General features: G+C 35.2%; 1 protein-coding gene across 1 annotated transcript; it reads right to left on the bottom strand.

Annotated features, from left to right (window-relative positions):
* Positions 1-1317: 1317 nt before the first annotated feature.
* LOC138321649 (protein amalgam-like) lies at positions 1318-13396 on the bottom strand. Its single transcript, XM_069265475.1, has 8 exons — positions 12353-13396; positions 10985-11097; positions 8823-9078; positions 6438-6583; positions 5946-6147; positions 3554-3775; positions 3154-3210; positions 1318-2779 (listed from the first exon to the last, which is right to left on the bottom strand). The coding sequence occupies exons 1-8, from the start codon at positions 12417-12419 to the stop codon at positions 2604-2606; spliced, it is 1239 nt and encodes a 412-aa protein (XP_069121576.1). The 5' UTR covers positions 12420-13396; the 3' UTR covers positions 1318-2603.
* Positions 13397-14645: the final 1249 nt, after the last annotated feature.

Consider the following 14645-nt stretch of genomic DNA (forward strand, 5'->3'; position numbering starts at 1 on the left):
ATATAATCTTTTCTCTTCTTCCTAACTGATTTTATCTTTCCTTATACCTCCCTTGGCATCGTCTCACTTTTGGCCTTGAGTTGAGCGTTTGCCCCTCTGAGGAAGGCTCTGGGTTCTGTCCCCGGGCCGAGACACACCAAAGACTGGTTCGCCCGTTGTCAATATAATGTGACCGGATGGGGTGTGTTGCTTGGTGTCTTCGGCGGCATGCTTCAGTGAAATAGCACTATAACAGTTCCACCATACAAGAAGACGCAATATGAATATACCGCAGTCTCCCCAAACACGCACCTCGCACAACATACACGCAACACACCGTATACATGGGAGGCCGTCCTTACATGACCATAGCTGTTAATAGGACGTTAATGAATCAAACAAACAAACAAAATTCCTTTGACATTGACTTGGAGGGTGTTATGCCGTGGTCTCCAACATGGTCTTTCCTCTTAAGTCTAAATGACTTTATTTTTCCTAACGTCTCCTACAATGCCTCATTTTGATTTGGTTATGTTTTGACTATTGTCCTTGATTCTGTTCCTGGCCAAAGCATGCCAAAGTCAATAAAACTTTCTGCTCCGGCTTAGTATTGTTCACAAAGGGAGTGGGGCGTCTGGTTGAATTGAGGTTGTAATATGCTTTAGAGAGATAGCATTGTAAAATAAGCAAAGTTTTACTATTTCAACGAGACACAACTCTTCTAAAACACGCATGCAATTAACATACGCAACACTGTTTACAAATCACCTACAAGGATATAAATCCTTTAAATAGTCATAGATGCTAATTTACCAACCAGTTGACCGTTTCTAGCTTGGCGGCACCTCTTTATGTATACAGCAAGATCGTCAGAATTGTATGATCTAAAGAATGTTTGAATTCTATTTCCACAACCAATATTGAGTGACGTTTCGAAAGTGACTGTTATCTTCATCAAACCCGTTATAAATGACCAGCAAATATGGTTTCTCGTAAACATTAACCTCAAAATTGTGCGCAGTTTTTTTGCTGATAATTTATCAGGTCTCTGCATAATATATTTGCCGGTCAAAGATAACAGGTCCGATCTAGGATAGGTTGTGAAATTGTTTCTAACAAGCGATTGTGATGAATAACTAAACTGTATCAATATACATTTCCCAACCCGATGAATACATTTCAGAGCATCATTGAGGTATATTTCAGTGCCATTGCACTATATAAGTAAACCAAATCTAACTATCGTCAGGAGATATGACAAAAATACAACTATTTTCCAGAATCTATTTTTTACCTGTAAAATATTTTTCATTGTATCACAAACAACAGAAAACTTGATCACTTTGGTCAATTTTATCAAAAAGTTACATTATGCATTATGTTATTGTAGAATTTACATTTGCATACAGTTAAACAAAACATACATTGAAGTTAAACATTAAGTTGAATTAGACCGCATCACAAGATTTTTTAATATTTCTATTCATCTTAGTGACTTCCAGAACAATTTTCTGTTTAATTTCTTTAAAGTTATATGTGCCATCTGGGAGAAATTTTTTTACATGTTATCTTTTTATTCAGCGATCATTTGAAACTCATAAGGTTTAATGAATTAAGGTGTGAAAATCATTCCAAGACTCAAACAAAAAATTATAAAACTTTATAAAACATGATTTACAACTGAACTTTTGCACTGTAAAAGTTTTTTTTATGCTTTAAGTATGTTAAGGTGAAGCTATATTCGTAGAAGTCACTTTACAATGTCTAAACACCTGTAAAATATGAAATGAAATGGTACACCACAACTTAGCTTCATAATCCGATAATATGTAATCATTTCACCGCATTGTGTACATCAATACAACTAGTGTAGTTAGTTTTAGCAGTGAGCTCTTAGTTGTCTGTGTAAAATTAAAGCGTTTGCAAAATATCAAAATCATGGTAACTTTTTAATGTAACTAACAAATGAAAAGCTCTTCTTGATTCGTTATTATGAAAATCACGGCACATATAACTTATCAATGACATCAATCGCATGGATGTCATATCATGCACTTTATAATATATTATACATAGATGTACACTGGCCCTTTTATTATTATTCGTGATATAATTAAATAAATCTTTGAGTCTAAAACATAAAACACGAAACAACCATGAGAAAGTGACAATAATTATGATTATAACCTTTCCCAGAGCCTGCTCCAGGTAGTAGAATAAATATATTTCAGTTTTACTGTTTCTTCCATGTATGTCATTCGTGTCTGATACTTGGACGTTAAACCCATCAGAAAATATGCATCATTTAAATGACAAAACATTAATCTGTTGACGAGGGACTGCTGAATATGTGTTTCATAAACACATGGAAATCGCCCTATCTTGAAAATCACCGAGTTTGACAATATTTACAATATAAACTTGATAAGACTGCCACATAAACCTTCATATATAACCAAAACGTTTTATAACACCAAAACTTATCGGTAAAAGAATTTGTGATCTTATCTATAAGCACAAATTATTGATGTCGAAATACAATAAAGATTTTCAGTCTTGAAGGTAAGAAATATGGAATTGATGTAAGAGATAATGTATGACTTTGAACAATCAACTGATAAGAACTAAATACAAACACTAGTTATAATTAAAGTGCACAGCGAAAAGATGGAGATAAGTGTCAGTTGTGGTAACAAGATGTGACCCGCGTCCGGTACGTTTGCTGCCCTTTGGCTCTGAGGAGTTTCGTCATCGTCGTCATCAGAACTTGGTGTGGTCACAGGAACGGCATGACCAGGACCTATAGAAGGAAGCAAGGTGGATAGTTTGATGTATTGTAGAAAAATGGTATATTCATTATACAGAATTAATTAAATTAAGTGTTAATTCCAATACACAAATAACAGTATTTATAACATATGACAGAGATAGAATAGTTCGGCCAAAAGGAAGATTGAAGACTTAGATAGGCCTTGCCTAGATGCAGTCTAATCCTCTAGGCTGTAAATAATATATGTCAATAAAATTTGTTGAAATTGAAATTGAAAGACTGAAGTTTTTATATGAATTGTATGATTTTGCATAGCACGGCGAGGGAGAGATGTCTTCCAAAAAAAATTGCATGATGCAGACGTTTGTCTGTTAGACAATAAAGCGGTGTTAAGCGCCACTTACTTGTATCAATGAAGTCTGCATGGCCGTCACAATTAGGTCCTACACATGTCCGGCTCTCTGTATAATAACAATGAAGTGAATAAAGTAACATTTTTAAACAATAAACCAACTGGATCATTTTATTTATTGGTCTTTATTAAAATTATAAAAGTTTTAACTCGTAATTATTGGCTGTACTTTGTAAGAAAGATTTTAGAAAAAAAGATGAAGGAATTAGCAACCCCCCCCCCCCCCAAGCCCCGACAAAAAAATCTGTTATGAATTCAATCGTATTTATACTTATGTATTTACAAATTCCATGTATCTTTTGAAAATATTTAAGTGCATATTGATTGATGAACAGATGGGCACTTCGTTAACTGGCCCCAAAACAACACTAAGCTAATATCAGTCAGCCTACCGAGTAACCTAACTTCTGATTCACAGTGGTCGATATCATTCACCCCTTCACAGATGTATGTGCCGTAGTCTGAACCCGTGACGTTGTGCACCTTTAGGCGTGATGTCATCACACCCGAGTTGTCCGGCGGCATTATGTTGTGGACATCGTACTTTGACGTAAACAACACCTGGATACCATGCATGGTGTATCGTTTCCATGTTACTTTAGGTAGAGGGTAACCTTTATAAAAATACAATTTTAGATGTTGGCAATGATCCTACTTTAAACAATGATGTATTATAAAACAGTAATAATATTATATTTAGGGGATAGAATGACGTTTTTTCATGAATCTACTGGATATTAAATTATAAATTTTGGTTTTCACATAACACGAGGCATAATGAGAGTACATTCAGATTTCCAAAACATAAAAATACATTTAAATTAATACGCATAATTCAATCTCTTCAAATTTACACATTTATTTTGGAACTCAATTTTTTATAAAATCATAAAACCAAAACCAATGTCGAAAAAAACTGATAAAAGCATATACAGTTGAAATAGAAAAGGTTACAAAGAATAATATTTTATAATAATTTCTAAGACACATCCTAATCGTGAGAGTGTCGTATTCGAGGAAATAATAGTCATTTTGGTCTTTGTCTCTTTATCTCTCTGGATACCAATGCACTAGCCGATTGGGGGGCTATACATGACGCATGAGTCGCCATGCTGTCATCTCATTGCAGATTAATAAAATTGCTCCTACACGTGAATAGGGCATTGTGTGGTCACGTGACGTAATGATTCAAAAGTGTCTCGTCGTGTTAACCTCAAACATTGTTGGAGGGAGTAACTCCAGACATGTTGAGTGCTAATTACTGGTACACAGGAACAGTGTATATAAATCTATAAAATTGTACTGTGGAGCTCTAGAAGAGCAAGTGTTCTCTTCATTAACAACGCCTTATCGAGGTCAAATCCGGTTCAAATCACACCGGCTGACTGGATGAATAAGCACTTAGCAAATATGACTTTACATGACAAAGAATACAGATATAGAGTATACCCTGATTATATCATGTTAATTAAAAGACAGTTCCTGTTATAAATCAAAACTGATTATAAGGTGAGTAACATTATTTTTATTGTATTGAAACTTCTGGAATAAATCTTCATATTTTAACATGATTTGAGTAGGTATTTTTTGTCGTGGTTTAGAACTTTTAAAGTAGTTTTTGTAGTTTGTGGATAAAAGTATCTGTGGGTGGCATAATCATCATGGGAAGGCGAAAAAAGTACACGTCGAATATTTTATGTCATACAGTAGATAAAACACTTGACTCTTTTTTCTGTTTTTTTTTCCTTTTAATTTTATCCAATACACACAGAATCACAAAATAAAACAATTTATAAAACGTATGAAAATACAAAAGGATTCTTCAACAAACAATCAGAAAATCAAGTTTGGTTTTTCTCTCTCACTCTAAAACTGTCGTTATCAAGGTACTTCTTTGTTTTCTGGAAGACAAAAATAACATTTTTTTACAAAACCATGCTATGATTGAGAAGCGAGTACTGAATTATATATTTTTTCTGTTTTCCCTTTCAGCGATTCTCCACATTCAACACGTAAGCTGACATTTGGAATTAAAATACAGAACAGTGGTCAACTGTATCTCTTTTCATGTTAATCGCTTCAAGATGTAAAATTCCAGTAAATTATTGACATACATTTTTTTTAACACGTAAGCTGACATTTGGAATTAAAATACAGAACAGTGGTCAACTGTATCTCTTTTCATGTTAATCGCTTCAAGATGTAAAATTCCAGTAAATTATTGACATACATTTTTTTCTTTATTATTTTTGTTTCATATCAGGATATATCAACGATTTGCGTCAGCGAAAACAACATGTGTTATCCAGGTAGAAAAACATATTTAGATTTTAACAGAAAAGACAATTGTTGATGTAAATAAGAAAGGGATGTTATATGCATCTTCAAAGAAAATTAAAATAAAATGACACGACACACTCCACCAAAACCGAAGTCATCTCGACTGTCATCCGTCAGCCATGACAGCAAAAACAGCCGACAATCACGACATCCGGTTTGTGTTTCGGCACGATAATTTATTTCCAGGTACCATGTCCTTAGAAAAGATTGAATACTACAGTTCATACTACATAGTTCACCTTAGATAAAATACCTTGAGATAAACAACGTTCCTCATTCATATCAACTGTTCTTATTTTTGCTGTCAAAATCACCCTGACACCCTTCAACAATATTACTTTTACTGTACACACCTTTTAATTGTTCGTTGTATCATTGACCTGTTTTTTAAGAGTGAATGATACACAATTCGACTAGATATTAATGGCTGCATGGTTCTCTTACCTGTTACATGACATGTCATTTCTGCTGACTTGAAGATGTTTTTAGCCTGTAAGACGTGTAGTTGTGGCGCTGAACACATTGGTTCTTGTTTGATGGTGATAAAGTAGGTCTCCATAGCTTTAGGCGAAATACCGTTATCCGCCTCACATCTGTATTCTCCTCCGTCTCCGGCCATCAGGCCTTCAAGGTGCAACACCTCCCCCTGGAGGTATAATCAAAATATATAATATCCACAAAAATATACCCATAAGAGTGATTTTAATAAAAACCTCTTTAGGTTGGTTGATTTGATACGACAAAAAAGTTGTTCTTTATTATCTAATTGCAAAGTTTCATATAATATTTTTCATTCCGTTTTTATTTGCAGTGGTCCAACATAGGATGCTAAACTCAAGCAACCAATCTACTCCGCAGACGACAATTCTTCAACTTAAAGACAAACTGAACGGTAGCCGATAAGATTGAACGGTAAAAGCAGTACATTTTACTTACATGTCCCATGATGTTGATTCCCGCGTCTCCTTTGTACCACGTGATGATAGGCTCGGGCGTGCCGTATACCCGACACGTCAGCGTTACGTCATCACCGACAGACGCCACCACCTTGGTGTTACCAACAGAAAGGATTACAGGGGGCGCTGTTCAACAAACAGGAAGGAAAAAATAAATTAATCAAAATCTACTTTAAAAAAGTCAACCCAAATTTAATTAGACATCAGAAATATAAAAATATAACGATGAAAGTTGTCCATTAGGTCTAATTATAGGATAATATTGGTCATATGTGCTGAAGAGGTTTTATTCTACCATAACATGTTAAAAGACAGGGCTCATTTTATTTTTCACTGCAAAGTTAACTCTTCTAGTAAAAAGGCGATTTTCAAAAAATACATAAAACATGCTTGCCTATCGAACAAGAGGCCCATGGGCCTTAATGGTCATCTGACCCATGGCACAAAACAACAAAGTCACAGTATAAAGTAGTGGTTAACAATTAATATAAATAATACAAGGAACTCCTTAGTTGAATATGTAAGTTTCTGAAATAGGTAAATGTCATTTGTTCAACAAACTTGGTTGCCCTTCATCCATATATGGTTGTAACCCATTCAAGGATTAATATAAGGAGTCAGATTTTAAAGCCAAATTTCAGAAAAGCTCCCAGTTTGGACCTCCGCCGTACTATCCCCATGGGTCTTAGCCTGGTCCTTTATAAGATATGATTGTCCTCACCTAAAGTTCCCCCTTCTGAATCAATTAAAACCCCTTTAGACCAATTTTCATTGAGATCTGGAATGAACCCGAACACAGGAAGTGGGCTAGCAGCCATCTTGAAATACCAATTTTTTTACGAAAATGTTTGCATGTTGTTCGGCATCAATTAAAACCCCTATAGACCAATTTTCATTAAGATCAGAGACTGAAACCTTAAAACAGGAAGTGGGCCAGCGGCCATCTTGGAATACAATAATCTTTACGAAAATGTTTGCACGTTGTTCGGCATCAATTAAAACCCCTATAGACCAATTTTCATTGAGATCAGAGAGTGAAACCTGAAAACAGGAAGTGGGCCAGCTAAAATTAAGAAAATTTGCCCTTTTGGGGCCCCACCCCTCAGCCCCTAGGGGTCGGACCAGGTTCATTTATATAAAATATGATTGTCCTTCCCCAATGATGTTTGACACCAAATATAAATGAAATCCATCCAAGGATGAAGGAGGAGTAGGATTTTAAAGCTTAAAATAAGAAAGTTTGCCCTTTTGGGGCCCCATCCCTCAGCCCCTAGGGGTCGGACCAGGCTCATTTATATAAAATATGATTGTCCTTGCCCAATGATGTTTCACACTAAATATAAATGAAATCCATCCAAGGATGAAGGAGGAGTAGAATTTTAAAGCTTAAAATAAGATAATTTGCCCTTTTGGGGCCCCACCCCTCAGCCCCTAGGGGTCAGACCTATCTCAAATATATAAAATATGAATGTCCTTACCTAATGATGTTTCACACTAAATATGGATGAAATCCATCCAAGGATGAAGGAGGAGTAGGAATTTAAAGCTAAAATAAGAAAATTTGCCCTTTTGGGGCCCCACCCCTCAGCCCCTAGGGGTCGGACCAGGCTCATTTATATAAAATATGATTGTCCTTCCCCAATGATGTTTCAAACCAAATATGGATGAAATCCATCCAAGGATGAAGGAGGAGTAGGATTTTAAAGCTAAAATTAAGAAAATTTGCCCTTTTGGGGCCCCGCCCCTCTGACCCTAGGGGTCGGACCAGGCTCATTTATATAAAATATGATTGTCCTTCCCTAATGAAGTTTCACACCAAATATAGATGAAATTCATTCAAGGATGAAGGAGGAGTAGGATTTTAAAGCTAAAATTAAGAAAATTTGCCCTTTTGAGGTCCTGCCCCTCTGACCCTAGGGGTCGGAGCAGGCTCATTTATATAAAATATGATTGTCCTTCCCTAATGAAGTTTCACACCAAATATGAATGTAATCCATCAAAGAATGAAGGAGGAGTAGGCTTTTGTATAAATAGTCTTACGCACGGCGCACGGCGGACGAAACGCGATGACAATAGGTCATCCTGACCTTCAGTCAGATGACCTAATAAAATCTAAAAAATACTAAAACAACAAATCGTCGCAATTTTGTGCTATTATGTCTTTTTCAGCAAATAGTCTTTGGTACTGAGGAAGGTATCTGGTAGGTTTGCAAAGCGCTAAGCTTGTTTCATACCTATTCGTGCACCAAACATGTTTGATAACTTTAGTTATTTCATTTGCAATATGAACCATCTACCTAGTGGACTGAATCATACATATATATGTTAACCTATTTGTAGTACGGTAATATTCTATGTGTCTTGCCTGCAAAGGTGAGGAACGCATCCTTGGACGGCCATCTCGGGTAGGACACTCGAGGAATGAGCACACGACATCTGTAGCGTCCAATGTCTGATTCCGACATATGTCTGATGATGAGGGTCACTGTGTTGTTGACGGTCTGTGACGTGCCGGGGACGCCATTGGTTGTCCTGACGCCAAATTTATCTGTGTCGGTCGTCACCAGTTCGTCGTTGTTGCTGATGTGGAGGTAACTGGGTAATACCCGAAACCATTGGACCTTTAGAATGACAAAATGTTTTATCAATGTTGGGGGCAAACCACTGGGCCTTTAGCGTGACAAAACGTTTTATCACTATTGGGGGCAAACCATTGGATCTTTAAAATGACAAAATGTTTTATCAATGTTGGGGGCAAACCATTGGACCTTTTAAATGACAAAATGTTTTATCACTATTGGGGACAAATCACTGGACCTTTAAAATGACAAAATGTTTTATCACTATTGGGGACAAACCACTGGACCTTTAAAATGACAAAATGTTTTATCGCTATTGGGGACAAACCATTGGACCTTTAAAATGACAAAATGATTTATCAATGTTGGGGGCAAACCATTGGACCTTTTAAATGACAAAATAATTTATCACTATTGGGGACAAATCACTGGACCTTTAAAATGACAAAATGTTTTATCACTATTGGGGACAAACCACTGGACCTTTAAAATGACAAAATGTTTTATCGCTATTGGGGACAAACCATTGGACCTTTAAAATGACAAAATGATTTATCACTATTGGTGACAAACCATTGGACCTTTTAAAAAAATGTTTTATTACTATTAAGGGCAAACCACTGAACCTTTAAAATGACAAAATGTTTTATCATTATTGAGGGCAAACCATTGGACCTTTAAAATTACAAAATGTTTTATCACAATTGGGGGCAAACCATTGAACCTTTGAAATGAGAAAATGTTTTATCACTATTGGTGACAAACCATTGGACCTCTAAAATGACAAAATATTTTATCACTTTTGGTGATAAACCATTGGACCTTTAAAATGACAAAATGTTTTATCACTATTGGTGACAAACCATTGGACCTTTAAAAAATGTTTTATCAATATTAAGGGCAAACCATTGAACCTTTAAAATGACAAAATGTTTTATCACTATTGAGGGCAAACCATTGGACCTTTAAAATTACAAAATGTTTATCACTATTGGGGACAAACCATTGATTCTTTGAAATGACAAAATGTTTTATCACTATTGGTGACAAAATATTTGACCTTTAAAATGACAAAATGTTTTATCACTTTTGGTGATAAACCATTGGACTTTTAAAATGACAAAATGTTTTATCACTATTGGGAGCAAACCATTGGACCTTTAAAATCCCACAGACGTATTGCTATTGCCGGTAATAGATAGTACCCTACACCATTGAACTTTTAAAATCACATAAATTAATCCTTCATATTTCATTTTTAAAAATATCTCACTATTTATATAAGTCTTTCATGGTTAACAGTTCATTACACCTATTTATATCTGTTATGGTGTTGTTTGATATTTAGTTTTGAGAAACAATCTGATTAAATATGTCTGTTGAAAGTTTGGTAGTTGTCATACTTATTTTTGTGTTACATATATTTCATTATTTTAATTCAATGCACTTTACACCAAACTCGTGAAATTTCAGATCTTCATTGACTCCTATTTCTCCCAGAAATTATTGCGCTGTTGTATCAGTTCAACAGAAGCAACTTTACAACCCGCAACGTCATTATTTTGGAGCCAATGAAAATCCTCGTTACAAACAGGACTGCATCATTATGTGGTTTACTGGATTTGCATATATTTTGAGTCGTGTATTGAATTAAGTAGAATTAATGTATAAAACATGAAAACTCATTAACCGCATTCTATCCCAAAAGTATTGAATACTAGGTTTGCTAGAAGATATGACTAGGACTTAGGTAATGTACAATGTAGAGTGAAACCTGCCTTAACGACCACCTCTGTATAAAGACCACCTATTTAATAAGACCACTTTTATGGAGTGAGAAATGATCAAGGTCAACGTATAAAGACCGCTTCGCTCCAAAGACCACTTTTCCTTGTGCATTGGATGGTCTTTATAGACAGGTTTGACTGTATAAGTAATTTTGACTTACCTTGGAGCCAGCTGATTGATTAATAACGGGACAATCTAAATATACATCGTCACCCTCCTCTCCCGTTGCGTTGTTTAGGATCCCAATGGACGGCAATGATTTCTCGGCGGAAACTAAAATGATATATTATGTAATATAAATTCCTTGGTGAAAAGCCAAATTATTTTAAATATCGTATTAACATTGACTGCTAATCTTCCATATTTCATTTTCTTCAGATCATAATAAATGTATCAAAAGGACCTGATGATAAATTGGTGATATTTTACATATATATAGACCTTTCCCCAATCCCAGTGTTCATACATCATTCTTATAATATTAATAGTGGTTGGTGAAGGAAATTCCTGTTAACTTGGAGGCAATGTTACTAGCCCAGAATATATCGTCATGACCGTATACTGTGTGTGTTAACCTTTTCCGTATTTGTTTCATTTTTCGTGTAATCATTATGTTGTCAAGAGGAAACAAAACATACAATTTTATGCAAAACAAGCATTTTATTTCCCGCACGAGAAAAAAATCCAGCTTTCAGTTCACACATCAATTATCAATCTGAAAGCACTTGTTTACTAACAAGAGGTGATTGATTATGGCAAGCAGAAAGCGTATCGACAATGTCAGATAACCGAAGGTCACATGAGATATACATGTACAGTACAGTGTGCATTTCTGCGTGACTTCAGTTTTTACAGTGAACAAGTTAGAAACAGATTTGTGGACGATGAATGGGGACCATTCACGCTATACTTTAAACAATTCCATATTTCAGTGTCTGAATTTTTCAATAAATCTTCTCAATTCCACTTTGTTATGGAAAAATTCATTCTAGGAATGTTATAAATGCATACATTTACATCTATTTGCATTACACAGAAACACCTTCAGTTATACTAAATGCATGCCATGGGATTAACATATTTCGTTACAATGAGGATATTTTTATGAATAACAAACAGCGGATGATTGATATCCATAATTACGAATGCTTTCAAGGAGAAAGTACTTGCGAGGTAATAGAAGCGAGGTGATATCAGCAGAAAACCACTGATTATATAATTAAGATACACAAATCAAAATCAATCGAAACAAAATATGGGGGCATATCAATTCATTTCAAGAAACACTGGCAGGGAAATAATACTTTCCGAAAGGGTTTCTATAGATGTGGCTCTATTATTTTAGCGTTGTGATAAGTAACGAGGCGCCATATAGATGTACATAATGTATAAGGTGTAAAATATCATCGGGAATTAGATGTGCGATCTGTCACAATCTGAACAGGTTGGACACACATACATATGTCATGTCCAAGGTGTATCTGGAGCATGGCCATACACATATAATGTAGATGATGTAAATACTTACCTTTATAAGTCAGGTAAAGTAACAACAGAAATGTAATGTTTAAGCCTCGAATTCGTCCTTTCTCCATCTTTTCCTGATCACTTTCACCTAATAACTTATACTGTTGATGGAGGGCTCTGTCTGTGACGTCACATTAAGAAACAATTTGTGGCTAAGACAGTTTGTTGCCCGAGGCAGATTGTACGAATCACAGCCGTTAAACGTCATTACTGTGACGGTTGCTCGCCCACAACCGCCCGCTTCATAAAATTTCGGTTACATAAAACACTCATTTACTAATGACGATGATTTTATTTTAGAAATAAAACGTCATTTGAATTTCAAAACATTACAAATTAATGGCATTTATAAGGTCTTCCGGCACCACGACCGTGATGTTTCCGGCAAATTGATGATCTCTAGTCCAATATGACACGTCCGATCCCTTTGTAAAAACCAAAGAACGCCGTTCTCTACCCATCAAACTAAATTTATAACTAAATATTCTGATAAAATATTCATTATCGACATGAAAATATGAAAATTTGAGTAACCTTGATAAGCCTTAGTATTTAAAAGAACATACTGATTACCAAATGTTAATACAATGTAGAATATAAAAATATGAAAATTTGATGAGCCATTTAAAAGAATATAACATTTTCTTCGAACCGCATATATGCATACATACGTAATGATATCATGGTTATCAAATTCCGACAGAAGAGCACAGCCTGTCACATTCTAAAATGTATTTGAGGTAAAAAGAACTACGCATTTCTACTGAACGAGAGAATGCTTTTATACGGTAGAATCTTGATGAACTACTAGACTTAAATCTTTGAACTGAGAGACTTTTCCCGGCACGCCCATTTAAAACATTACTAACAGATAAAAATTATTGAGAAGCCAAATGACATGTTCTGAAAGAGATATATTGATTTTTTGAAAACTCATTTGTTACGTAACATAATTGATTATGTCGATCAAAATTTGAAGCGTTGTAAATAAACAAAATTCTTCATGGAAAATGACTTGCTTTTAAATAAAATGTGACGATTCTTTACAAAACTCTACAGTTTAATGGCATAAGGTTACGGTGTCCTTATTTGGGTCCATATTCTATATATTTATATATATATATATATATAAAGGTCCATATTCTACGTTTGTTCGCCAGTCATTTTCATTGGTTATTTACGCTCCTTTTCCATCGCTCTTGATGTACATAAATGTGTATAGCAAGAAAGTAATATACATATTCCGTTGTTTTTCATCGCTCGTGGTGTAAGACAAAGCTGTACTTTATCCATTTTTTTTTAATTTATGATATATTTTTCATCGCTCACGGTGTAAGGCATGGTTCTAATTGATACCATTTTGTGTTTGTGATCAATTTTCCTTCATTAGTGGTATACAGTATAAAGCAAGGCTATAATTTATCTTATGTTGTCTAAGTTCTCATTTTCCATCGCTCGTGGGGTAAGACAAGGCTCTAGTTTATCCCAAGTCTAATACATGCACTTATGGTTTGTGGTGTACAGCAAGTCTGTACTATATCATGTTTTCTATTTATTGTCATTTAAGACAAATCTGTAATTCATCACGTGTTGTTTTGAAAATGAGTACCGATGTCAGAAAGATCCTCTATTACCCCGAAACTTCCGGATTCCACCGAATCGCGTCAGACTGGTATAGCCATATTGGTTTTGTTTCGACATTAACGTAGCCTTTTATGTCAGAGGTTCAGTTCAGTTATTAAATAAAAAGTAATAACAATTTATTATAGCTCTTCAAAACCGGACTGACGACATCATTTTCCAGAATTCTTGACGGCACGTCAATTTGGTTTCTCTGGTGCGATTCGAAACTTGCGGTTTGACTTTTGTCTTTCGGCATTCAATGATGCATCATCTTTTGAATACTATGCCATTCACCCTTGTATCTATCCTCGATACTCAATGGGTTATTATCACTGACGTTACGTCCAACCCTGGACAATCTCATAGTAAACTTGTTGGCAGTTTTTTTTCTCCTGAATTGCCTTCAGTTTTACTTTGAGATAGTCCAAAGGTGGACATAACGTCAGTGATAATAACCCCTGGAGTATCAAGGATGTCTTGTATCTTACAGACACCATGGACTAAATTACTTGCAGAGACAAGTTTCATTAGCCTGGTTTCATTAGACAGTACATGTATTTTATAGCATTTATCAGGTTTCTCTGATCTACTCGTCTGGACGCTTTGTGGCATTTGAGTTAAATATCTATGTCAACATGGTCAACGACAGGAGAAAATTAACACAAACAATG

This window comes from Argopecten irradians, chromosome 4, assembly GCF_041381155.1.
Source record: "Argopecten irradians isolate NY chromosome 4, Ai_NY, whole genome shotgun sequence".
Taxonomy (NCBI): domain Eukaryota; kingdom Metazoa; phylum Mollusca; class Bivalvia; order Pectinida; family Pectinidae; genus Argopecten; species Argopecten irradians.